At 47.8% G+C, this 26,562-nt stretch overlaps 1 protein-coding gene across 1 annotated transcript; it reads right to left on the reverse strand.

Annotated features, from left to right (window-relative positions):
- Positions 1–666: 666 nt before the first annotated feature.
- Positions 667–12,724, reverse strand: LOC111144677 (clarin 3). The gene is made up of 3 exons (XM_022499081.1): positions 12,496–12,724; positions 5,825–6,004; positions 667–947 (listed from the first exon to the last, which is right to left on the reverse strand). Exons 1-3 carry the CDS (start codon positions 12,722–12,724, stop codon positions 667–669), a joined length of 690 nt encoding a protein of 229 aa, XP_022354789.1.
- Positions 12,725–26,562: the final 13,838 nt, after the last annotated feature.

The following is a 26,562-nucleotide window of genomic DNA, read 5'->3' on the forward strand; positions in this document are numbered from 1 at the left end:
AAGGCTATAGGCTTATAATTTTTATCTTAAATCTTCTCACTTCCTCCTCTCTTCCATACCAAAATCTGCTCCTTGGAACCTCAAAAATGGGTTTGAAGGTCATATGTCAGCACTTCTACCCACCAGTGGGTTTGAATTATGTCAGGAACCAGGGGTCCAGAGGACCACGGTGTTTATTCCAGATTTTTGCCCACCTTTTGCCTCCAACACCTGGTCCTGGATAGACGAGTTCTGAGTCTCCCTGTACCTGAAGTCTTCATTCACACAGTGGAATAAAAGTACCTAGTCCCTGCTGAGGAGAAAGAGGTGCTGGGTGCTCACATGCTTTGAGCTACTTAAAGGGAAGGTGTGGGCCGCCAACCTTTATTGTCTTAGAGAGTGGGACCAGGTTGGGGGGTTCCATAGCCTTGGGGTCATTCTACTGCACTGAACGCTGCGTGGACTGGAGAGATTTCCCCTTCATCTTCCCCACCCCAGTGGGAAGGACCCTTTGCAGGGTGACATCATTTATGGGACGTCATGAGATATAAAACGATCACAAAGCGGCTGTCAACCAGGGCCGCACTTAACCTTGCTGACTGTCCAGACAGACTAGCGAGCCGGTCACCGCTCCGGAGCTGACGTACTGTGGAATACACCTAATGACTAAATAACATAATGTCAAACTCAGAATAAAATTCCATCTCTTGGAGCACATTCCATGGGCTTTCTCTGCTCCTGCTTTCGCTGGTATCTGGCCTTCTGGTAGAAAATGACGATGACCGTGGAGACAGTACTTAGAAGAAGGACGAGCAGCGTGAGCCAGAACGAGTACCCGTAGCTGTGGGTCGTTCCCCCGTAGGCGGCCGCGGGGTACAACGGGTACAGCGTCTGGGCCAGGTCTTCCGAGAGATGGTTGGATTGCGTGTTCCCCACGAACAGTATCATGGCCACGAAAACGAAGAAAGCTGGAAAGAAGATTCGGTCTCGTAAATTATATGGTGATATCTTTTTTAATGTCACTTTCTTTCTTAAAGGAACCTGTGCTCTGTGGGCACGCATGGAATCTCTTCACGGGGGTTACGGTCGTCTAGGTATTGGAATGCAAAGCAAGTGTAAGACCGGAGCTAGATTCTAGGCACAAACCGCTAAAGGCTGAGGGCAGCGTCCAGCCAAGAGCAAACATATGGCTCAAGTCCTTATAGCAGGGGATGTGTGAAATGAACTTGAGAATGAGAAGATAGGAGAATCAAGCTTTCTAGAGAGGACTGGATAGATGACAAGGACCTGAAGGACAGAGCACTGCAAACAGAAGAGGCAGCCCATGCAAAGATGCCTGGGGTGGGGTGGGCTGTGAGCTCAGAGCCCCTGGGACCCCAGGACAAGACCTGGCCCCTGAGAAGCCTCTCTGAGGGTCCTGAGCACTGACTACGGAGGAGGAGACCACCCTGGAGAGCCTCAGACACTGGCTCAGAGCCTGGACTTTCATTCTGCTCACAGTGGAGTGTGGCGTTTAACCAGGAAGGGTATCTTCGCTAAACTTGTGTGAGAAGAGAACTTGTTAATTGTCTAATTGTCTTCTCTTCCCTTTTTTTTTTATTCTTCACAATGTCCTCCCCTGGAGAGTGTGTCTTGGTAGTGACTTTGGGCAGTCACCTTGACCCAGCTGGAGAACACAGTTCTGGAGTCAGAGAGAGCCGGGTTCCGCGGATCCAGCCACATGGCCCCCGGGGCTTCTCTGGACCGTATCCTTCCTGACCAAGGCAATGGGCAGATTCGGGGTTGGTTGGAATGGGGCTGGGCTAGCAGTGGAGAGGCGGCGGTGGTCAGAGGGCACGGGGTGTTCTCTGAGCTGATGGCATGTTCCAAGACTGATGGAGGGGACGGTTGCCCATCTCTGAGAATATTTACCAACAACTGGAGAGATATGTTGGGGTCAACGTGTGGCCATCGCCCACACCCGGAGACTTTTCCCAATCCTCCAAAGGCCCTGCCATGAGGGCTTTTGTGTGAGGAGAACACTCAAACTGTCCTTGATGACAGATTTTCATGTTCAGGGTGATGGTTTTACTTCTCAATAATTTGGACGTACAAGAGCCTCTTCCTCTGATGCTCTATGCATCTCACACTCCTTAATTATCCTTCATTATGCTCTTGTGAAATTTCTCATAAATGGTTAGTCACAAGGGCCAGGGTGAACACAGGGTTACACACTTTTCTCTGCAGTGGGACGGGCTTGACTTTGATCTGAGTCGGGAGGGGCCGCCGCTGATACTTGACCTGAGCCCCTGCGGGAAGCAGCTGCCTCTCCCTGTGGCTTCCTTGGCTCTCTGGGACGGGGGATTTACAGAGGGATAAAGGGGGCTCCTTGGTAGCAGGGGGAGCTCCTGAAGCCTCAGGACGCTGTCGCCAGGCCTGGCCTGTCCGCATGAGGCCATGCGACCTGCCCCATCACCTTCTGCTCTCGGGTTCCTGGGCTGAGGCTCAAACAATCAGCAAAGTCCTGTCAGGCCCCAACATTCTCTCAGTCTACAGTTACATCCCCTGTGGTCAGGGTCGGGCCACTCCAGGCTGCTGTGGGGCGAAGGGCAGGCCGGGGTCAGAGGGCACAGGAGTCTGGGAGGCTGTGATGTTGTGTGTTCCTCCAAGCAGAATCTGCTCCTGTTCCTTCCAAACCACACCAGGAAGCTCACATCCTCTTCCCCGGAGCCAAGGGGAATTTGTTCAAATGTAGCCTCTAGAAGGATTCACAGCACTTCCCTCTGGTCCAAGAGCCCCTGCAGCCAGCCTGACCAGGGGGACCAAGTCCACAGCCAAGATGACCCAAAGCAAGGTTGTCAATGACATTGTTGTGTGTAAAAGCCTTCTGCAGGCCGAGCCTCACCTAAACAGAGTTTCCACTAGGTTCTGCACACTCAAAGCTCATGTGAAGAAAATTGGGAGTCCCCAGAGGCAAACTCAGGGCCAAAGTCTGGCTTCTCAGAGCCCTGGGATCAAGAGGCCAGGCCAGGGGTGTCCAGAGGAGGCTGGAGGAGAAGCCAGTGCCACAAAGATCTCCGTGACCCCTGCCAGAACACAGCCCTCCTCCTTACCCTCCATATCTCAGGTTGTTTCTCTGCCCACCTGACAACCCCTTCTGTGTGCTGGAACTTGTCCAAGCCGGAAAGGAATGCCACATGAGCTCTCTCACTGTCAGAGGATTCTTTGTTGTTAGAAGTAGGTAGGGGCGCCTCTGTGGGTTAAGCCTCTGCCTTCGACTCAGATCATGATCCCAGGGTCCTGGGATGGAGCCCCATGTCGGGCTCTCTGCTCAACGGGGGGGCCTGCTTCCCTCTCTCTCTGCCTGCCTCTCTGCCTACTTGTGATCTCTGTCTGTCAAATAAATAAATAAAATCTTAAAAAAAAATAAAAAAGAAGAAGTTGGCGGGGACAGAGGGGAAGGCCGCCGGCCCCGTGTTTCTCACGTTTTCCTCTACAGACGCTCACTGGCCTCTGCCACGTGCAAAGTCAGCTTATCCTCCACTGTGGACACAAAGAGCTGGAAACTCCAGGCTTGCAGAAACAGGGTTTATGAGGCAATGGGCTTTGAGCCCCGCAGGCTGTAGTGGGGCGAGGTCATCCCGTCTTATCCCTGCGGGCCCACGTCCAAACGTCCTTTGGTGTTGGAACCTGATTTCCCTCTTGGGGCTGCCCCAGCTCCATGGGGTCAGGGGTCCCAGCCATTGGGTGGGTCTGCCAGGGAGTTCAGCGCCACTGTCGGCCATGGAGATTGTTCCAGGGGCAGGGGGAGGAGGACAATTCCAGGGCAAGTCAGATTTGGGGGAAAAGGAAAAAAAACCCTTTTTCCTGGGGTTGTTGGCAGCCATCCTGCCTCTGCGGGGACCAGCCCTCTGCTTAGCCCCAGAGAGACCACTGGGAAAATCAAGAGACAAGCACCAAAGGGAATCAGACTGCTGATTGTGTGGGCCAAGACCCAGCCGTACCCGAAGCTGCCACTTTCTTTAGCTGCTTAATTATATGAGCAAAAATTAAAATAATCCGTTTTTAACCCTGGAAGAGTGCCAAGGAGTCTTGCCTTTGGTTTGACTGAGGTGAGCTATAATCCTAGAAATAGCTTGGGGAGAGGAAGCCTGGCCTTCGGGAGAGGATGTCTGAGTTTGTAACCAAGTCCCTCAGCCTGACCCCTGGTGCGTCTGGGAGGTCAGAGCGCTCCACAGCTCTGTTGTGACTGGCCCACCACAGGTGCCCAGTGCACTGGGGCTAGGGGCAGGTTGTTTGTTTTTACCACCAGGTAATAAAACCACAGGAAGAAAGGAAAGTGCAAGTCATGTGTGGATGTGGCTAACCCAGCCCGACCCCAGATCCTCAGAGCCTAGGAGCCTGCCTGCAATGTGGCCAGACCTGTGGTCCCAGGTCCCACCGCTCGCCTGGATGAATGATTATGAATTGCATCCCGAAACGTATCCCCCTTTGTGGAGTGAGTTGCACAGACTTCCCTCGATCCCGGCCACCCGGGGCTGGCTCTCAACTCTTCTCCACTGTTAGCTTCCAGAAGGCCAAGTGCTACCGGCTGGGCGCCCCTCCCCCAAGAGCCGGATGTTCCTCTTCTCCAGGGCCACACTGCGGACGGCCGCAGCACAAAGACCGGGGATCCCTTCCCACCACCTGCCCTGGGCTTGTGCAAGGACGGTCTCTCACGGAAGGACAAGCTGTCCAGAGTCCTGGAGGCTTCCTGACACCTTAATGTCCAGACCACCTTTCCTGTGCTTGAAAGTTCCTGGCCTCTGTTAAAATGCTCTCCCTGGCCCGGACACGAAGCCGCCTCCAGAGGCATTCCGTAGGTGGGACAGGCTTCTTCACGTCCTTTCTCAAGATCAGGTTTTCATGGTGGAGAGCAGGAGAGAGCAGAAAACCTCTAGCCGCCTGGCGAGGGCAGAGGCCCCCCCACTCGGCCACACCTCTGGGCACGCACAGTCGCTGCTGAGCCTCGTGACACCCCAGGGAGAGCCACACATACTGTGACCGAAGCTGGGATCTGCTTCCCACCTGCCCTGCACCCCCACCCCAACCGTGACCAGTGCATGAATAGAGTAAGCTAGCCACACCCCAGAGAGTCCTCCGGAGCTCACAGGTCACCCACAAGAAGGGAGTTGCCCCGGTTTCTCTAAATGACCTTCTTTGTGACCCTCTGAGGGACAGTCACAGAGATGTGTCATGTTTGGATTTTGACCCACACTGACTGTTATTTGGAGGTGAGGAGAGTAATTATGTGTGCATGTATGCCTGTGTGTGCGTGTGTGTGCATATGTGTATGTGGGCGCCCATGTGTGTGTGCCTGTGTGCATATGTGTGCATATGTGGATGCATGCGTGTGGGTGGGTGCACATGTATGTGCATATGTGTGTGTGTACGCACGTGTGCGTGTGTGTGTGTGTACTTCCACATGCTCTGTGCACCCTGATCTGGCGTTAAGAACACAGCAGGAGTTGCCAACAGTGAGTGTCTCGTGGAGTTAGGGACATTGCGTTTGACTCCTTACAGTTCCATACTCAACAGCAGGAGCTGGTGTAATTATGTATTTTAACACCTAACACCCAGCCCGCACGTCACTGCCCGCCTCTCCTCCAGGGCAGTTAAAACCATTTTATCTCCAAGATGCTTCATAAATGCTGTTGGTTTGCAGACATAAATCCCGGGCCCTGGCGCACAACTTGGCAAGTACCAGGTCTGCGTAATCTCCATGGCTCCCCCGGGATCGTGTGCGTTCCTATGTGGGACCAAGCAGCAGAGGGACAGAGACCCAGAGGCCGTGCCCTTCAGCAGTGGTGTCCCCGGGGATACTCACCACCAAGTCCACTCCCGGTGTACACGCCCACGGGCCCCAAGAACGTCTGATAGGGGTTGCTGATGCTGTTGTAGAAGGTGAGCCCAGAGCTGAAGAGCAACGTGCACAGGCTGAGGACCAGGACCAGGATAACCACCAAATGCAGCGTTCTTTGGGAAGAACTGTTCAATTTCTCTAGAACTAAAGCAGTGTGTGGTAAGCATGTAACACAAAAAGCAGACACCAGTCCTAGACCCGAGGGCTATACCATGCCACCCTGGCAGTCCCTTGCACTCTCTCTGCCTGGACACTGGGGGTAGGAATTGCAGGAGACACCTCGCAGGTGTGCGGGGGAACAGGAAGAGGCGGGAACTCGGGATACTCATTCCTCCTTGAATGTGTGTAACCACAGGTAACTGACCCTCCACCCCAATTTTAATTTCCCCAAGAAAAGAGGGAACCCTTCTTGATAAGCTGTGGCAGGGCTGGGCACCCCTCCTCTGTGCATTCTGGCCTCAGAGGTCTGCCAGCGGGCATCACCACTTTTCCCCATGGGTGGTGTTCCTTTGCTCGGAGCACTGCTGTGCTTCTACTCCGGGACACTTACTGAAAACCTGCGATCGAGAGGATCTGGTACCCCCGGAGATTTTGGAGGTGAGCCCATTACACAGAAGGCAAGGAGGGGAGGGAGACAAAGACAGCCTTGGGGACAGGCAGATGACCGCCGTATGTGCCCCTGAGGTGTCGGCCACACTTCCCTCGTCACTTCCCTGGAATCAGAGGACCTAGTGCCCGTGTGGCTCAAATGCAGAAGGTGACCCGTGGGTAAACGACCAGAATTCTTCCCAAGCTCAATTCCTCTGAGCTCAAACAGCATTTTATAAAATGTGCCTATTTCTTAAGTGCAAAGGAGCCCCAGGCATGGATACGCACTTGTGCCAAACAGAACACAGATGCCCTGGGCTGGTAGCCGTGAGTTCCAGCTTTTGCCGTCCTCCTGTTTCTAACCACAACCCACCACCGTCCCTACGCATCAGCTTCCTCTGCTCGCTCCTGTGTTTATGACACAAGATGACCACACGGCAAAGGCACGCTGTCCCCACACTTACCTGTAACCCCAGCCACACACTTATAAAACATCCCCAAAGGCCGCAGTATGTTTTAGGGCAGTAGGCCATTGCCACCACATTAAGTAAACTGTTTACCGCAACAATATACAGCAAAAGTAATCAGGGGAAAAGACTTCAGACTTCACGGTAAGGGCAACGAAGTCATGGGGAGCTGTGAGACTAAGAACCGCGATGGGCGGGGGAGGACGGTAGGAGAAAGTAAAAGGCTTCTTCTTTCCATTCCTGTTCCCCAGGCTTCTGGGAGAGAGTGAGGAGCCCCTCCCAGCCTCATCGCAGAGCCGCTTTAAAGAACAGAAACCAGAAAGGCCAGGAAAGATGGCTTGTTCCAGGGCTTGGGGCTCCTTATCTCTCTCTCTCTGAACCCGAGTGCTCCAAAAAATGGGGTCCCTGTGAACTGGAGGGGCCCCCGGGACGTGGTGCGCACCAGGGGAGGAACTGCCAAGCTTGTGCCTGACGCGTGTCAGGGGCCCTCTCTTTGCGAGGGTGGCCCTTTTCATGCCGTGCTGCCTTCGTCATTTAACAGCTCTTCGCTGAGTCACTGAGCTCGACTCCAGAAACCAGCATTGCCCTGTATGTTAGCTAACTAAAACTTAAATAGAATAAATAAATAAATAAATAAAATAAAAAACAGCTCTGCCCACACAAATAAATAAATTAAAAAAAAATGCAAGCTCTTCACTGTGCCGGACCCAAACGTGCGTGTCTCCGATCTGCCCGGCGTCCTGCTGCTCCGTTGGGAGGAGTTCAGTGTCCCCTCGCTCCGCTCTGCTGCAGCCTCTCTTGTCACTGAAGGGAGGCCTGAACCCCAGCGCGATTAACAGCCCGCATCTCCAGAATGCGCTTTGCGAGGCAGGATTCCAAAGCTCCTGCCCACCTGTCCCTGGCTCTGTACACACTTGACTCTGACTCCCAGCCCCAAAACACACGGGCCGGAGCGGCACAGCTCCCCCGGCTCGGAGCGGATGCGACCTGCACCGGGTCTCTCCCCTCTCCAGTCCTGAGCATCTAGATTGTCCATCTGATTTTTATTTTTAATCGGCAGTACTCTAGAAGGGGGACAGATTTCCTGCCATCGGAGAGTGGACAGCGGGAGGCTACAGAAAGGGAACTGGTGGGAAGAGGAGAGGGCACCGAGACCTGCAGCCACCCCCTGGGAACTGCCTGGGAGAACACAGAGGCCAGAAGAGGGGAGTGACCAGCCCAGCAATGTGGGCCCAATGACGTCACCTCCCTTGGCCCGAGAACATTTTGCTCCTCCATGAGAGGCAGTCCTGGGAGCAAAGTTCAGCTCACAGGGACCCAGCGGTGACTGGACTGTTCACAACGTCTGCTAATGACTCACAGGCTGGCTGGGCCAAGTCCTCAGCACAGCCCTGTGGGATGCATCCCAAGGAAGGACTCTGAGCACAGAGTTCAACTAAAACTGTGCCCCTGCCTGCCACTACCTATGGCCTGAGCAAGGAAGGCTGGGGTCCGATGGGCCACCTGCCCTCTGGGAACCGCGTGGGCTGGGCTGTTTGGAAGGCCCTGAGCTCAGGCTAAGACTCTCGCTCTTCGGCTGACCGTGGGGATGCCAGGCCGGGGCAGTTCTCTAACGGAGCACACGGAGCACACGTCTGTCTTGACACGAGCAGATCATGACCGCAGAGGAGCAGGGAAAAGCCGGAAGCAGGACGCACCTGTCTGACGGTTTCCAACCCTCACTGTGAGGAAGGACCGCTTCCCATGCCACCCATCCTGTTCCTTCCAGGCCACCCAGGGGGAAAGCTGAAGCTCTAATCAGAAATTTGCTGGGGACCAAATAAACTCTGGGTTTAGCCAATAAGAAATAATTTGGATACTTAACTAGAAAATAGACATTTTGGTGTGGGGAGAATGTCATCTCCGGCGTGCCCTGGAGAATATTTCTGCTCTGCACACTTACTAAAAGCTGTAAATGGATGTTTGTTTGCAAATGGTGAACATTCCACTTTTTCAGAGTAGACCAGAAAGTGACAATTAGGTTAGGCTTTGTTTTTGACTGTTGGTAAGACCTAACAGACACGATTTTTCAAAAGGGTGCCCATTTGGAGCCTACTGACTCGTACTTTTCTTTGTATTAATGCAACAATTTATCTTAATTTTAACAGCCATCTTTTAAAATTTTTTTTCAGCATCTGAATTTCCTGCCACACAGGCATGACAGCTGTACCTCTCAGCCCCCTCCCAGCTCAGAACTCAGACAATGAAAGCTGGAAATTCAGGGCAAGTTAGCAAGAATGAAACAGAATAAAGCCGCCCTAGCGTCTGACAGCTGCTCTCTGCCTACAAAATTAGCAAATACATTCCGTTCTTTCCCCGTCCTTTTCAGGGCCAAGCGTTGGAATCAGGAAAACCACCTCGCAATTGGAACTAATTGCCTGGCTTCTAGCAACCTCTGGAAAGAGACCATGTCTCCCGCAGCTGGGAGGCAGAAGATGTGCTGGGTACGGTGCTTCGAGTATGGAAATGGGTCATCTGGACCTTGGGCTTTCTGTGCCTGGAGATTTAACCCTTCAGGAGCCGCTTGCCACAGGGTCTTCCTAGCTCTGGTTTTCCATCCATCCTCAGACCTTGAGGGAGAGCCAGTGGCTTTGCCGGTGGGTGGGAACTGCCTTCCCTTTCTCAAGCATCTGGTCATCAGGGAGCCTGACCTGGTGGAACCCTCCACCCATGGACCGCAGTACACCCCTGAGAAGCTGAACGTTTGAGGTCTTCCAAGAAGACCCAGGTGGCATGCCCAGCCTCTGGGAAATTTATCTGGGTTCTGTCACAGAGAAGGAGGGGGAAAGGGGGAGCCCAATTTCCGCCCTGTTAAACTCCATCACCCAGCGTGGTCATGTCTCTGGGGACAGATAATAAGGTGCTCCTCCTCGAAAAAGTATAACGCGTATGGAGGGGTGAGGTTGGTGAGTAGGAATACTAAGGAAGAAATAAGCCTCTTTTGTTTGTCTCCTTGCAATTAATTGATTTTTGCAACAGATTTACTATTCTAATTATTATTATTATTATTATTATTATTATTTTGTCTTGGGCCAATAGTGCAATTTTGAGTCCCCTGAGAACAAACAGGGTAGGGGGGAAAAAGAGACTGGTGGGTGGGGTGGGCAGGCAGACTGGGCGAAACCCCTCCTTGCTGTCATAGCGACCTCCATTGTCTGATTTAACTGAGGGGGGGGGCCTTTCTCTAGATTATGGTGATTCACATAATGTAATAAAAAATTTTTTTTTTTTTTAAAAAGGAAGCTATGGTGAGTTCACCAAGCCCAGGAGTCATGGGCAGTTCCTCGCCGCAGTGTGCCAGCCCCTCCTTCATGGAGCAGCTGCTCCGGGGAAATGTTTTGGACCAAAATTCACTATCCAGAACTTTTGGAGTAGCAAAATCAAAGTGTTTACTGGTGGACAAAGGGGCTGTAACTTTTTATCTGGATATCAGACAAACCAAGAGGCCACCAGATGAAGCTAGTAGGTCTCCTGGTCAGGCTGAGCTGGCCACATAATCTGGTCACATATGGGAGAGTTTCCTTGCCAGGCCTGACGGATTATCTTCCCCACCGGTGGACCTATTGGCGTCTGGATTCTCTTGGCGTGTTGAAATCAGCCTCGGTCACTTGGTACTGTGCTGTCCTCTCAAAATCTACAGCCAAAATTGGCACAACGTCCTAAGTCCTATTCAGAAATAGAGGAGAACTTTGCAATATTCACACCTCTTTGGAGATTTTCATTGTGACCTCATCCTGGGCAAGAAGCTGGTATGTTAACGTCTTAAATGGAAACCTTAATGCATCATTGCTGGGGAAGGAAATGGCATTTATACAGATTTTATTTTGCTGCCAACAATCAGTTTCTGACCGGAGATGAGCCCCATGCAGCCCCGAGAAACCAGCAGAGCAGCAGCTGGACCTCAGCCTCTGGTTCTGCTCTCCAGGGAGAACATCCACGGGTCTGCAGCAGCTGAACCCAGGGTACACCTGGCTCTAGTTCTGACTTTCCCCTATCCTAGAGAACAGTTAATAAATATCCCTCATCCAGTGATGGCTAAAACCCTCAGCAGTGAACATCCCCTCGGCTCTGTGGAGCCCTGAGCAGACATCAGCCAAAGCAAGTTGGGGTGCACCCTTGTCTGATTGGGGGCGCAGCTTATCTTCTGGACGTGGGGCAGTGACTTCAGAGAGCTGACCATGGCTCTGCGGTGACGAAGAATATAGTAGGGAGCCAGGCAAAGCAAATGGAAATAGTGTGCCTCATTCCCGCTGCCGTAGGGCGCCATGGGGCCCCCTTGGCCCTGCGCCCTCAGGGTTGGTCTACGCTACGCCTCTCCCTGCGATCTCCATGCCATCCCACCCCCCCCACCCCCCAGGGCTTGAGAGCCAGGCTCAGACCTTCCCCAGCCTCCCCGAGCTTTGCTGGTAACAGGTCACCAGGGCTGTCCCTGAAGCCACGTAGCTCAGATGGGAACCAAGTGGTTCCAACCAGACAGCATGAAAATCAGAAACTCTCATAGTTAAATTTTTTTTCAGTGTGTCTGGAGGCTCAGGAACTAGTACACATTCTGGTTTTGCAAATGCTCTTCACATACTGAATGTGCGACTGCGTGTTCGAAAGTCTCTGTTCGGGTTGCAGCAAGGGGAGTCCGCCTCGAATTCCCCAGGAGCCGCGGCACGGCCTGGAGGAGGCGGTACCGTTACTGCGCGTGACTGCGCAGCTGGAGGACATGCTGCTTTCGCTGATGTCTAGGAGACAATTTTCATAACTTGGATGTACACCTATGTTGCTCAGGATTTAAGGCTCAAACTCAAACTGAATACGACATCTTATATGTGGTAGGAAATGATGCCCAATTACAAGACAGCAGGAAATGGCTGAGTCATGGCTGATAATTCCTGTCTATCCGTATGCAACGCTGCTCCGTGCAGAGTCCATCCCAGGGGCTAAATAATAGACAAATGTTGCTTTTAGGGGCACCTGGGGGGCTCGGTCAGTTAAGCGTCAGTCTGGCTCAGGTCACGATCCCAGAGTCCTGGGATCGAGCCCCACATCAGGCTTCCTGTTTGGCAGGGAGATCTGGTTCTCCCTCTGCCCCTCACCCAGCTCATGCTGTCTCCCTCTCACTCTCTCTCTCACATAAATAAATAAAATCTTTAAAAAAATAAATAAAAATCTGCAGTCAGTACACCTAAAAATACTGTTCCTACTATCCTCCTATGTTGGATACCATATTCCTGCTAATTATTTTCTTGTCAGTAAACTTGGGAATGCTGCTTCCACAGAGCGTCTGCCAGAATTATTTAGACTGCGGTGCCAACAGACACAACCAGAACCGAGCAAGCTAAAAGAATAATGTGGGTGAAATTTCAAAATTAAAATATATGTTCATATTAATTAAATCAATTAACGTATATGTTCATGTCTGTAAGCCATCTCAGAGCTTATGAGGACATCATTGATTGGAGGAGCTGCTATTTGGCCCAGACAGAGGTTGACATGAGTCTTGCCCCATTAACGCACTCTCACTGTACCCACTCAAATTAAGTTCTCATTTACCTCCAAAGCCCTTCTTTGACTCCTCAAGTCCATGACTGAATTCCTGATGACCGTTCCCACGAAAGAGTCCGTAGACGATAATGAGACTACCGTTTGAAGATGAGTCGCTGACGGCGATTCTGCTGCTGACCCATTCTTGGGTCCCAAGCATAGCGCAGACTACGATGAACGCCCCAAAGCTTGTGAGAAAGCTCGATAAGAACGTCAGGGTCTTCTTTGCTGTAGGCATTCTTCTCAGGAAAGGAGGGGTCCTCTGGTAAACAAAGAAAGCAACGATCTTCTTGTATTATGTTTGGACCTTATCATTTGGAGTCCAGTATTTAGAAATGGAGTCGAACGGAGTGAACGCTTCTTGTAAAATATAAAAGCTTGCTCTTCAGGGGACAAAATACCTCAAGGAACATTGGACTATGAATATGGTCATAAAGATTTACAGTGGCTGAACTTTGGTCTGGAGCTAGGGGTTGCTGTGGTGACAGCCAACCAGCAGAAACAAGGGGCAGGTGCGGTATTCCTAGGGACTTCCTCGATCACACAATTAATTTATAACTCTTTGTCACGTGCTGCGAAGCACACTCAGCCTACCATGTCAGGACTAGAATCCCTAAAACATGAATGAGGTCCTGTCCTCCGACCATCGCAGATATTATGGATTCTAGCGGATTCTAGTGGATTCTAGCAGCCAACAACCTAGACTAGCTTTACCTGTTAAAGACGCGACCCTAACAACAGTTCAGAAAGGAACGCTCAGAAGATCAAGGCTTTGCTGAAAACGCTGTGAAATGAAATGAGTAAACTTGACCTTACTTTTAGACCTTATTAGAGAGGTGCACCTTTCCAATTCCCTCCTCCAAACCAGATTATATTCGCAAATTTTATTTTATTTTATTTTTTTTAAAGATTTTATTTATTCATTTGACAGTGAGAGACCACAAGTAGGCAGAGAGGCAGGCAGGGAGAGAGGAGGAAGCAGGCTCCCAACCGAGCAGAGAGCCCAACGTGGGGCTCGATCCCCGAGCCCCGAGACCATGACCCGAGCCAATATTCGCACATTTTAGATGATAACTTGGGAGGGTACATCTTTATTTGTCCTTAGGGCTCTCATGGACATGGTTCTGAACATTCTTGCTTTAGGTCTTCATGCTGCCTCTCCTTCCTCCCCGTTGAGTGGCTAATGGTTTATAAGTGGTTCTTTCTGTCTCTCAGAGACACTCCTCCATTCGGCAAGCACGTCACTTCTCAAGATAGTAAATAGATGTTCACAACTCTTTTGCACTCTTTTTTAAAATTTCATTCTTTGATTATAAAGTAATAGCGTGTATGCACATTTGTGTCCTGTGGTTTCCTTGAATAACATCTACCTTATGTGGGGTGCAATGAGCCCACCGTCGGACGTCCCCCTCCGAGGAACTGGACTATGGGCTTCAGGAGGTGCGCCATGTTTGTTTTGCTGAACGGTAGACCCCAGGGTCTGTCCAAGAGCAGACACGCAGCGAGTACTTGTTAAATGAATTATTGGAGACATACAGACCAATGTTCCAATGTCATGGACATGTGTGCTGTTTCGATTTTTTAATTCACGATTAAAAAAACATGTACAAATATCCTTCTACATAACCCTTGTCCATATCTCTGGGTATTTCCTGCCTCGGATTTCTGGAAGTGCGTCAACGCATGTGAACCTTCACTGGCGCGGTTGCTACGTCTTGCTCATCAGCTCTTTAGAAAAATTCATACCAATTTGACCGCCCACCTTTATGCGGTTGAATGCCCTCTTTACCCTTTTTTCACAACATTGTATATTATTGGGAAAACTGATTTTTTTTTTCCCAAGCAAGTCTTTATTCTGACTACATTTTTAAGTAGTTATTTCAGTAGTTTCAGGAGTTCTTTCCTTGGAGTCCATTTCCTTTTCTTTTTCTTTCTTTTTTTTTTTTTTTAAGATTTTATTTAGTTATTTGTCAGAGAGAGAGAGAAAGAGCAAGCACAAGCAGGGGCAGTGGCAGGCAGAGGGAGAAGCGGGCTCGCCGCTGAGCAGGGAGCCCGCTGTGGGCTCTGTGTTTGTGCAAATCTAGAGATGCTTGTTCCTGTATGATTATACAGTCAGGAGAGTGACCTGCGTCATCTCCACGTGAGCATCATTCCGTGGTTTGTATTTCACATATCGGTGGGGGTTTTGTTTTTTGGTTTGTTTGTTTGTTTGTTTGTTTGTTTTTACATCTTTATGGATGCTTTGCTGCCTACAGTAACAAAGGTCTATGTATTCAGTCAAATATTTTAGTCTTACACTTGTGAGTCCTGGATTCGGCATCTCAACTCCAAAGCCAGAAGTCTGTCTACACATTCAAACCAGCTCAAGCTTGCTTACAAACATAAAAGCGATGTACTCGTAAGGGTACACGGTTATTTCACAGGTCCCAAGGGGAGGGTGACATGAGGACTCTGGGAATCCCCCAGACTAGTGATTTCCATTTTCTCTGCTCCTTTCTACACATATTCCATTCTTCTGGGTTTATTTTTTTAAAACATTAAAAGTCATTCTTGTCAGTATTGAATTTCTGTCCTCACATTTAATTTGCCTTTCTCTTTCTAAATTTTCTGAGGTAAATGTTTTGTTTCCTTAATTATTTTGCTGTTGGATTAATAATGAAAGTATTTAAAACTGAATTTTCCTCTCAATATAGGATGTTGGCCAAGTCCCACAGGTTTTATGCAGAATCTTTTGTAAACTGATTTGTAGTATTTTTTTTTCTTCCTTATTGAAGCATAAGTTTGTAAAATAATTGAATGATAGGATTGTTTCTATTTTTCATTATTTATTTTTACTTTTCTATAATTTTATATTTTACTTTTCTATAATTTTGGTGAGAGGTTGTAGTTCTCATGATATTTACTCTCCGATTTTATTGATATTTTCTGTGCAGGCCCATTTAGAAGCCACTTTTATAAAGGCTTGTAGCATTTCATGTCACTTGATGCTAACCCATTTTATGGATTTACCCTCGTTCATTTAACAATGTCCTGTTTTGGACATTTAGAGTATTACTATTTTTTTTTCTTTTGCCCATATAATCTTGTTAGATTATGGATTGTTAATTATAGCCTCAGGATAAGTTCCTGGAGAAGAACTGCTGGTTCAGATAGCCATTTCAGGATTTTTTTATACCAAATGCAAATAGGCTTTCTGAGTGGTCTCCAGTTCATAATCCCACCAGCAACGTTTGAGAAAGCTCTCTTGTCTGTGGTGCAAGAAAAGGCTAGCTATTAAGGTTTTAAATTTTGGTCTTTCTTTTAGGAAATCTTGCATTACCTATACATTTTACCTATGCAATAATACTATGATCCACTTTTCTGGGTCACTACAGTTTTGCCTTTTCTAGAATTTCATAGAAATGATATACTATAGTATGCAATCTTTGGTGTCTGCCTTGCTTTGAGAGTCATCTGAATATTCACAAATTTGTTAATCCCAATAGCGTAGCTCAGCCATCGGTGGACTTTAGATGGAGTCAAGTTATCAACTATTATGAATAATGCTAGTATGAAAATTTGTTACAAGTCTTTGGGTGGTCATTTTCTTTCCTTTCTCTTGGATAAATACAAGGAACGAAATTGCTGGGGCCTATGACAAATGCATTTAACTTTAGAAGAAGCTGATGGAACATTTTCCAAAGGGGTGGTGCTAACGTGCATTCCCAGGAGCCATGAGCAGGATGGTCCCAGTTGCTCCATATCCTCTCCAACACCTGCTGTTATTGGTCCCTTATAACTGGGCATTCTAATGAGTGCTTAGTAGTGTCTCACTATGGTTTTGATTTGGATTTTGTTAATATGAATAATTGAGCATCTTTTTATGTGCTTATTTGCCACTTGTATGCTTTCTTTGGTGAGGTATCCATTTAAATCCTTTGCCCATTCTCTTAACTTGATTCGTCTTCTTATCGAGTTCTATGAGTTCTTTCCTTTGTGTTTTCTTTTTTTTTTTTTTAAGATTTTATTTTATTTATTTATTCGACAGAGAGAGAGATCACAAGTAGGCAGAGAGGCAGGCAGAGAGAGAGAGAGAGGAGGGGAAGCAGGCTTCCTGCTGAGCAGAGAGCCCAATGCGGGGCTTGATCCCAGGACCCCGGGATCATGACCTGAGCCGAAGGCAGAGGCTTAACCCACTGAGCCACCCAGACGCCCCTCCTTTGTGTTTTCTGTATGTCAGTCTGTTATTAGATACATGCTTTGCAAGTGTTTCCGCCCCAGTCTCTGGCTTATCTTCCCATTTTCTTAACACTATTTTTGGAAGAGAAAAAATTTTTAATTTTGGTGAAGTTATATTTACCAATTTTTCTATTTATGAATTGTGATTCAATGAGATACTTAGAAAATATTTTTCTAACTCAGGATCGCAAAGATTCTTTTCTGCTATGTTTTCTTCTAGAAGTTTCATCATTTTAGCTCTTACATTTATGATTATTGCATATTTTAAGTTATTTTTGTATATACTATAAAACAAGATCAAAAGCTCCTCCTTAACACATGTGGATACGCAAGTCTTCAAGGCTGACGTCATGAAAAGTTTATTTCCTAGTGAATTGCCTTGGCATTTTTGTTGAAATCCGATGACCGCATTTGCGTGGGTCTCTTTCTGGATTCTCTGTAACGAGGCCTTTCTTCCCAGCTCTGCATAAGCTTCAGAAAGGCTTGTCACCTGTTTTTCAGTGGGTCTTTTGCTGGCCCCAAGTAGCTTCCTCTCACAGGTGCAGATCAGCACTCCACCAAAGATTCAAGGGACCCCTCTCTCCACGAGAACTGTACTACCAGTTCTAGCCACTTTCGCCTGCCCACTTTCTCACTTCCCTCTCTTTGGTCTCTTTATGGTTCCCCTCTTTCCTTGGAAACCACCTGGGGCAGTGGGCAGTCTCCGCTCATTTGTTTTTCTCTCAGGAATCACAGCCTATTATGCCTGATGTCTCGTGTCTAGAGACCTTTCCTTTGTATACCATTTTCTGTTCTATTGATTTCTTTTTATTTCACTCTATCTTATTTTACTTAAAGATTTTATTTATTTATTTGAGGAAGAGAGAGACCAGGGGGGAGGGGTGGAGGGAGAGGGAGCTGCAGATCCCCCACTGAACAGGGAGCCTTACACGGGATTCGATCTGAAGACCTGGGGATTACAACCTCAGCTGAAGGAGATGCTTAACCGAATGAGCCACCCAGGCCCCCTGTTCTAGAGATTTCTTAAGTCCGGAGGGCCATTCTGATCCCTGTTACTCCATCATGGTCAAAAAAGGCTTTATTTTTGAATGACGACACGGCTTCCACATTGTCTTCCCCTAAGGCTTTTGTACATGTTTGTCTGTTGTCTTTTGATGTTGAACAGCAGTTGTGGAAGAGCTGGAGGTCAGCATTCTTTCTTGCTTCTGACTAGGACTTACTTGTCCCAATAGCGTAGCTCCAGAAGTCTTTATTTGTGAGATCTAGTCAGCTGGTAACCTGGGTAAGTTTTGTACAGATCCTTCTGTATAATTCTTTTTCTTTTTCTTTTTATTCATGGGTTCTCTTTTCACTCTACCCACGCAGTTCATCGTAAAGATACTTTTCTGTGCTATTTCTCGGAGTCTTGAGCGGCCGCTGCTGAAATCTTACCATAGGCTCCCTGGTTATTCTGGAGTTAGGTGATCTTTGACTCCCCTTTCTCTCTGATTACTTCAGTGGCCGTTTTTTTCTCTGAATGCCCTGAACTTCCCTCCATAATGATGACTTGTCTTTTAGCCAAGCCTTTTTCTAATTTATGTGAAAATGTGAAATACGTCAATCTGAAATTGGGTGGTTTGGAGTTCTAATTTGTTTTCTTTGCTCTGAAATTTCCTTTTCATCTCATCTCAGTTGTTTTATTATCTATTACTCCCTTATTTTATTAAATTCTTCTTATTATAAGTTCTTACATAGCACAGTGTATGCACGGGGAGCTGCTTCTGTTCATGGGATTGGGTGTTTTCTGGCCTGAAGAGGGTTCACTCTGCCTTTTCTCTTGCTGTATAGTCGCCTTGTTCCCTCGGTGTTTGTCCCCATTACTTACACTGAAGTGGGCCGTCCTGTCTAATCATTGGTTCGTTTCAAGGATTTTGAGTGCTTCTTCCTGACTCCTGCTCGCCTTATCTGGCCTACTTGGTCGTATCCTCTCCAAGCTTCAGTTTTGGGCTGGATGTCTTTCTATCTTGTTTTTTCCAAACGCATCCAGGAAGGAAAGAAGGTCTAGAGCTCTGACCCAAGTCAGGTGGCTTCAGCTCATGTTAATCTGGGGCAATGGCAGCCTCAGGCGGCACCTGCCACAAGGCCCCAGTCATGGTCACCTCATCTGACTCCGTTTCCACCGGCAGCTTGAGTTTCTTGAGCCTCTGCTCCTGGGTTCCCCGGCTCTCACCCTTGTCCAGAACTTCTGTCAGCTTCAAGTTATTGCAAAACAAAACAAAGCAAAGCAAGCAAACAAACAAAAAACCCCAGAACAAGGAGCAGCATCCCCCTCATATCTCTACCCCGGAAATCTGTTGGCATTTTATTAGCTTGAATGCTGTCAGACACCTGCAGGTCCAGAGTTCTGGGGAGGAGGTCTTGTTAGTGGAATTGCATTTGACTCATTTTGAGTTTGACGAGGCAGAAGCTGGGACCTTGTTTCAAATCCAGAACCTTTACCAAAGACGTTTGGGAACCCCCCCACCCCCGGGGTGTGATGTGTACATGGTCTCACCTTTTTTTAGGGAACAAGGAGGCCTGGCACTCCTTCCGGAAAGGGGTAGGGAGGTTACTTAAAGGCAGACCAAGCCTGGGCAAGGGGGACAGGCAGAGGAGGCCACTGCACATAGAACACAGAGTCTGCAGCACAAAGCCCTCATGGGTGGGGGCAGTGCCAAACCCAAACCCAAGATGGCGGTTGGAGCAGTGGCTGGCAGGTGGCTCTGGGCTGGTCATTTCAGCCGCACTCTTGTGTTCTTTCACACTAGCATCTCTATATCCTTAATGTTTCTATCTACATGAATTGCGTCTAAATTAATCGAGGGTGACACATGACTGTGACACATCGACTGTGATACATGAGCTTAGTCCTAGCAAAATCTCAAGTGGTATTGCCAATAACAGTTTTCTAATACCTGAAAACAAATATGCAACTTGCATACGAAATAAAATTTCTAACATCCTCCCCATACAGGATTTTACTTTGGGAAATGCTAGTCCGGATGATACGAAGAAGGGAATGCCCTCTGTGTGGCCACAAGGCACCAGGACAAGCTGTTACCTTTTTTTCTTTTTATTCCAATTTGAAGCTGCTGATTCCTTTCACTGTTCATCATGGGGGTCATCAAATATGAGTGGTGTTGTTGTTGTTTTAATCACAAATATGCACCTCGTGGCACACAAAGTTCTAGAACATGTGATAGGATTCGTTTTACTTTTTAATTCATTCATGTCCATGTTGCTTTTCTTATAGAATGTGTGTAGTTCACACATACTTTTGGGATATTTCCGTAGAAAGACTGCCTTGATATGATCCGAATGTTCCATTGAAGAGCCAATCTTTTTTTATACATAAAAGCCTTTCTTACCATTGCAATGCTTCAAGGAATCAAATATTTAAAATTTTTTATCTTGCTTCAACCACTGATAAGAAATTGCTACCGTATCCTATTTGCCAAGAGTGTCTCCCTAGGACCTCAGTGTCGCAGTACGTCTGATCCCCAACTTTCCCCTCAATTCCCAGAGCAAAGTGAAAATACACACAAAGCAAAAACTAGAGGGAAAATAAACCATTTCCTATGTGATAATGTTCTGCGGATTTCATGGTGAAAATGAAGCAATGAAATCATTTCCTTTTGTTAAAAATCTTGTTGCAGGTTTCTTGGATTTTCAAAGAGGTTGAGGGAAGAAATACACTTTGCCAGAATATAAACATTTCTGAGAGACTGTGATCTTTCCGTGAGGAATGGAAGGGTATGCCGTGCAGTATGAAAGTATGAAATTACTTGGAGCGTATCACAAAACTTCTGTGTGGGATTGTGTTATTTTTTGGCCTTCCAATGGTATCAAGCACGATTTTTAGAGATCAGTTTACTTATGGGACTGAATCAAAGGCTCCAAATGACGTAGGAAGTAGAGTAATTAATGGTATTTGTTACTGGGAATGGAACCCTAACCTGCCCTCATACTTACATATGTGAAAACTTGTTTCAGAAGAATCACACATGCGCGCACACACACTCACAAACACACACACGTGCACACATATGATGTATTAATCATCTCTTAAAAAAACACAACCTGTATTCTCTATTCACACATACTCTCATATGCGGGAATGACACAGGGACTAGAAGATTCCTCACAGAATCTTCGCGTTAGAAAATGGTTGCGAATCACCTACGTGACTTATAACAGAAACGTATTCGAATAAATGTTGGTGCATCTGCATATCGACATCGGTGATTAAAATGGGCATGAGTATGAAAAATATCGACGGAGTACAATTTAGGTGGCAGAAAATTCATATGTATATAGGTTTGTAAATGCCTAGGATTTTTCTGGAAGGATAGAGAAGAAAGTGGCTACTGACCTTGTCTCAGGAGAGGCGAACTGGTTGTCTAGGGAGCAAGGAAGTAGGCAAGACTTACGTTTTTTCGTTTTCACTTTTAAAAAATTCTGTTATTTTGAGCTGTGTCTATGTATTCCCTATTTTTTAAGCATAACATTAACTGCCATTTAAATGACATAACACATAACTTCACTGTATATACTAATTGCAAATCTGAGCAGCATGTAACACAGAACTAAAATTGCTACATACATGTTTAATGTATATAATATTACATTTAAATTATTTAAAATTTACATGACTTAAAATCTTTCATTTGGTGCCATTTAAGGTGCTTGCCAAGTGTTAAAGATGCAAAACTGAGGGGGACTCAGCCTCTGGGGAAGTGATCCATGTCAAGAACCACAGACCAATGTGGTAAGTGCTTGAAATAAAGGTGGCATGGGGCGCCTGGGTGGCTCAGTGGGTTAAACGTCTGCCTTCGGCTCAGGTCATGATCCCAGGGTCCTGGGATCGAGCCCCACGTCGGGCTCCCTGCTCAGTAGGGAGTCTGCTTCTCGCTCTACCCCTTCCCCTGCTCGTGCTCTGTCTCTCTCCCTCTCTCAAATAAATAAATAAAATCTTAAAAAAAAATAAAGGTGGCAAATACAGTTACAACCATGATAAAATGATAGGTACCAAATGTATCCTCCTGCCATTAAAAAGTATGAAACAGGAGAAAAAGTATCCGGTAAAGGGTTTTTGGGTCGATGGACTGCTGTGATCCTTGAGAGGAACAGAACAGGCAGATGGGCACATTAACCCCTTCGTGCTGCCAGGGACGGTCTCTGAAGAGGCCACGGAGAGGTAAACTCATCCAGGGAGCAGCTGTGTTTCTGAGCCGAAGACAGAAATCCAAGTTTGCAGCCAGGAAGACTGGCATGTGGGAGGCAGGGTACAGAAGCAGAATGAAGCTGTGCAAAAACGGAAGCTCCAGTGTTCTGCACAAGACCCCCTAAAGTCTTCCATTTCATAAGAAGCAACGCATTTCCAGGATGAAGTAGCACGTCATCAAGGGTTTATGGTGGGCTGAGAGGTTGGGGGATTCTAGGAGTTCCAATCAGAAAGTGGAAAGACCTTGCCAATGCCTCGTACATTCAGCTCAGCCCTCAAAAAGGCCATGCCCTAGGACTGGGGCCACCCTAGCTCTGGAGAGGGGTTTCTATTGGCATATCCCTATAGAAGCCGAAACCAATCTAGACTCTCAAGAATGTTGCATCCAGCAGACAATTAAAAAATTGGACGTGTAAAGGAACAGGAAAATAGTCAAGATGCATAGATGACACAGATGTGAAAATTAGCAAAGAGCTTGGAAATGCTATTAGAAGTACATTCTTGGGGCATTTGCCTGGCTCAGTCGGTTAAGCTTCTGCCTTAAGGCTCAGACCATGATCCCAGGGTCCTGCTTCTCTGTCTCCCTCTGCCTGCTGTTTCCCCTGCTTGTTCTCTCTCTCTGTCAACTAAATAAATAAAATCTTAAAAAGAAGAACTTTACATCCTTATTCAAGGATTTAAAGGAAAAGATGAATGAATGTGGAGAATCTTGACAGAGAAATAAAAATTACTTTAACACTAACCAAATAAAAATTCTGTGACCTAAAAAAATAAAATATCTAAAATGAAAAATTCACTGAATGGACCAAACAGAGGATAGAGCAGTGTGAAAGGAAAGATCAGTAAACCTAAATATCCAGCAGTAGAAACTATCCCGACTGAAACCCAGAGAGGAGGAAGGACTTAAATGTTTTAAAACCTTGATGACCTGCGGGACCGTATCAGGAGGTATCATGTACCTCTTATTGGAGCCTCAGAAATGGGAGGAGGTGGAAAACATTTAAAAAAAATAATGGCTGAGGGCGCCTGGGTGGCTCAGTGGGTTAAGCCACTGCCTTCGGCTCAGGTCATGATCCCAGGTCCTGGGTTCGAGCCCCACATCGGGCTTTCTGCTCAGCAGGGAGCCTGCTTCCTCCTCTCTCTCTGCCTGCCTCTCTGCTTACTTGTGATTTCTCTCTGTCAAATAAATAAATAAAATCTTGAAAAAAAAAATAATGGCTGAAAAATGTCCAAATCTGACAAAAACCGTACACTTAAGAACAAAGCAGCATAGTCCCAAGTATGATAGATACAAAGAAAACCACAGGAAGACACATTTTAATCACATTTCTTTTTAAATAAATATTTATTTATTTATCTTAGAGGGGAGGGGCGGAGGGAGAGAGAGAGAGAGAATCTTCAAGCAGACACCCCGCTGAGCATGGAGCCCAATGTGGGGCTTGCTCTCATGACCCCGAGATCACGACCTAAGTGGAAACCAAGAGTTGGATGCTTAACTGACTGTACACCCAGGCGCCCCTTAAATCGCATTTCTAAAAAACAATAGGGAGAACGTCTTAAAAGGAACTAGGGAAACCAGATACAATACCTGAACTACTGGTATAGTTAATAAAGCATGAATCCCCCCCCAATTTTGCTACATGAAAGAAATCGAAAGTAAAAAATTCCTGTAAAAAAAATAAAAAAAATAAAGGATAAAAAAATCATAAAAATTTATGATTCCATTTATATGAAGATCTAGATCAGCTGAAATTACCTAAGGTAATAAGCGTCAGAGCAGGGGCTGGTTTGGTGTGGGTGGGGGATTTTCTGGGGAGGAATGGGGGGCTACATTCTAGAGTGATGGAAATGTTCACTGTCTGTGTAGGATACGTGTATTTCACTTTTTTATGTATTTGTCTTTATTCATTAAACTGTACACATAGGATCTGTATAATACATGTATATTGTTCATCGTGAAAAGTAATCCAAGGGAAAAATAGTTAAAATTCTCTGAGCACCTGAAGGAGGGGACAACTACCTGTTTTGGGGGGACAGTAGAGAGAACTCCTCGCACAAGTCCCGATCTCTTGATTTCACTGCTTAATAACTCTTATTACTTGGGCATACCTTGGAAAGGATATTCGGGTAATGTGATAATAGGAGGATTTGTACCCATTGGAGTTGTTCATTCTGGAACATTCTAGAGATCAGAATAGCCATCCTGCATTTCCTCATTTTGCGCATAGGTCCTAAAGTCAGTTTTCCTTGCTTCCCCTGCACTGTAGCCCATCAATCATGAAAACCTTCTGATTTTATCACTTAAAGTCGTGTGAGTTTATGCTAATGTCTCTGTATGATATTACAGGCAAGCTCTGATGTGATCGCAACATACCAATTCTGCCTTTCTTGTTTGTCTTCCGGGAGAGCATTTCTGGCCTGAGTGTTTTTAATTTTCACTGACATCTATCTGGCCCTTAATGTGCCAAGAGCACAATCTGGGTTACCCAACCTTGAGCCCAAAGCCTCAGTCCTGAAATAGAAGACATGATATAAACATGAAATAGAAGACAAGTTGCATTGAATTATGGTTCATAGCAGCAGTCTCAGGAACACTGCCCCAGCCTCCTGCCTATTCAAGGAAGGGAGCTGCGGGGTGTGGTGGAGAGGAGGGGCAGGGAGGGCCAGTGGGAGCACGCTCCAGGGGGGAGCAAACAGGAATGCAGAAGGGGGATCGTTTAGCAAGGGCCTTGGCCTGGGGTCCTAGAAGAGGAGGGTGGCTCGGTGGTGAGAGGTCCTTGAAGCCTAGGATGAGAGTAGGGGAACTGACTCATGGGTCAACAGGGACCTTGAGCTGGAGAGAAGCAGAAGGAAGGGAAGCAGAGAGGAGAGGGTTAAGAAGGATCAAGGGGCTTCCGTATGGGGATCAGCCCTCCCCTGGCATCCAGGCCTCTGACAACATGCTTTTGTGTGACAGTGATGAATGTAGACTTCAGAAGAAGTTAAGGGATATTGCTTAATTTCTGGAAGAATCCAACACAGAGGATGTTACCAGGAGAGAGGAGCAGTCTGGCCCTCCTCATGTTACCAGGGCTGTTGACTTTCCAGTAGCAGATGTCTCACAAAGGCAACTTGTTTCTCTCTCCTTGCATTACAGACTGTCCCTGCAGTCCCGCAGCGTTAACAAGCACACCTGTGCTCACCCGAGCTCCGGAAGCCTGGCCTTCATGGGCACAAGCCTGGCTCCCTAGGCCTCTGCAGCAGGCCAGTTGAGAGCTGGGTGAGGTCACCGGCCTACCTGGCTCCGCCCAACCTGGGCGGCTCCCTGCAGGCACCTGGTGGGGAGGGCGCTGGGGAGCTCCCTGCCCTGCTGGGTTCTCAAGACAAGGCTGCCTGGCGCTGTGTGTGGACGCCCCCCCCCAACCCCGCGATCTGTCAGCCCACATGCTTTCATGGACACCTCCTGGCTATTAGGGTTGTGTTAGGAGCGGGAGATGGAGAAAGGATGTAGTCCAGCATGGTTGGACCGTCTTGGAGCTCAAAGCCCTCATGGGGCTGGCGGGCCAGAATGACTGCCAGGAACAAATGAACACCCGTCAGCGAGAGTAGCAGAGGACAGGAGTGCGGGGCGGTCTTGCAGGCTGTTAGTCAGAAGGTGCAAGCCAGGTGAAGAGGGGGCAGAGTCCAGGTGGGGAAGCGCCGGGCTCCCTCGCAGAAGTCACGCTGAGGGATGGGTCACAGCACACAGAGGTGTGGGCTCAGAGCAGCTGAGTTATCATGCAGGCAGAGCTTTCTGGGAGTCTGGTTTTATTTTGAAAGGAGGCTCTTACGCAGGGGACTGGCATGACTTGGTCCCCCTGGATGGCAGGTAAAGAATGGAGTGTCTGGGGGTGAGTCTGAGTTGGGCACCATTGCAGTCACTGGAGAGATGAAGACAGTGGAGAGAAAAGAAGGGGTCAGAGTCAAGAGGTATTTCAGAGCTGAGCAGGGGGTAGGCTTGGGGTGAATCAGAGGTGGGGGGAGAGGGAGAGACAGGGATGCTCGGGGAGAGGCTGAGTAAGAGCAAGGCTGGTCTGAGATGGCGAGAGAAGGGACAGAACTTGCGGAGGGAGCTGTGCTTTATTTGGGTTCCCTGCATATGGCTGGTGTATGAAGCCCGGAAGTGAGATGGGGTCCCCCAGAGACAGTGTGGGCAGCGCAGGGAAGGAAAGATGAGTTCAAGATCTCCACTGGTTTCACGGGTCTTTACCGCCTGTGGAAGGGCAGTTGCGCTCAGGTTGACTGTGGACAGTCTCAGCCAGTAGATGCCCGTCACTCCCCAGTCTTTTGGGGTCTGCAGCTCTGCCTGGAGCAGACCCTACGGCCCTAGGAGCTGCTTGCTCCGGATGCCAGGCGGGCTACCTTGACCTTACCTTCCCACCTGCATTCACGAACTCAGATGAGTGAGGTCCCCACAGCAGGGAAACCGGATCCCTGGGGGAGGCCAGGTCTGGGACCAGCCCAGAGGGCAGGCGCAGCACACAGGTTCAGAACCAAAGGGGTGAACATGCATCGTATCTGCTCTTCTGACAGAACCTTCTTTACCCTGACGCCTCCCTACACAGCTTCCAGGAGGTCACCTGGAAAGCAGTCCTGGG

Source organism: Enhydra lutris, unplaced genomic scaffold, assembly GCF_002288905.1.
Source record: "Enhydra lutris kenyoni isolate GAN:26980312 unplaced genomic scaffold, ASM228890v2 scaffoldscaffold12, whole genome shotgun sequence".
In the NCBI taxonomy this organism is placed as follows: Eukaryota; Metazoa; Chordata; class Mammalia; order Carnivora; family Mustelidae; genus Enhydra; species Enhydra lutris.

Excerpts from the sequence above, each read along its gene's own strand:
- LOC111144677 (XM_022499081.1), bottom strand. The coding sequence starts at position 12,724 with ATGCCTACAGCAAAGAAGACCCTGACGTTCTTATCGAGCTTTCTCACA. Across the intron at positions 6,005-12,495 it reads GTCAAAGAAGGGCTTTGGAG|TTCTAGAGAAATTGAACAGT; the intron begins GTAAATGAGAAC and ends ACACTGCTTTAG. Across the intron at positions 948-5,824 it reads CACCGGGAGTGGACTTGGTG|CTTTCTTCGTTTTCGTGGCC; the intron begins GTGAGTATCCCC and ends TCTTCTTTCCAG.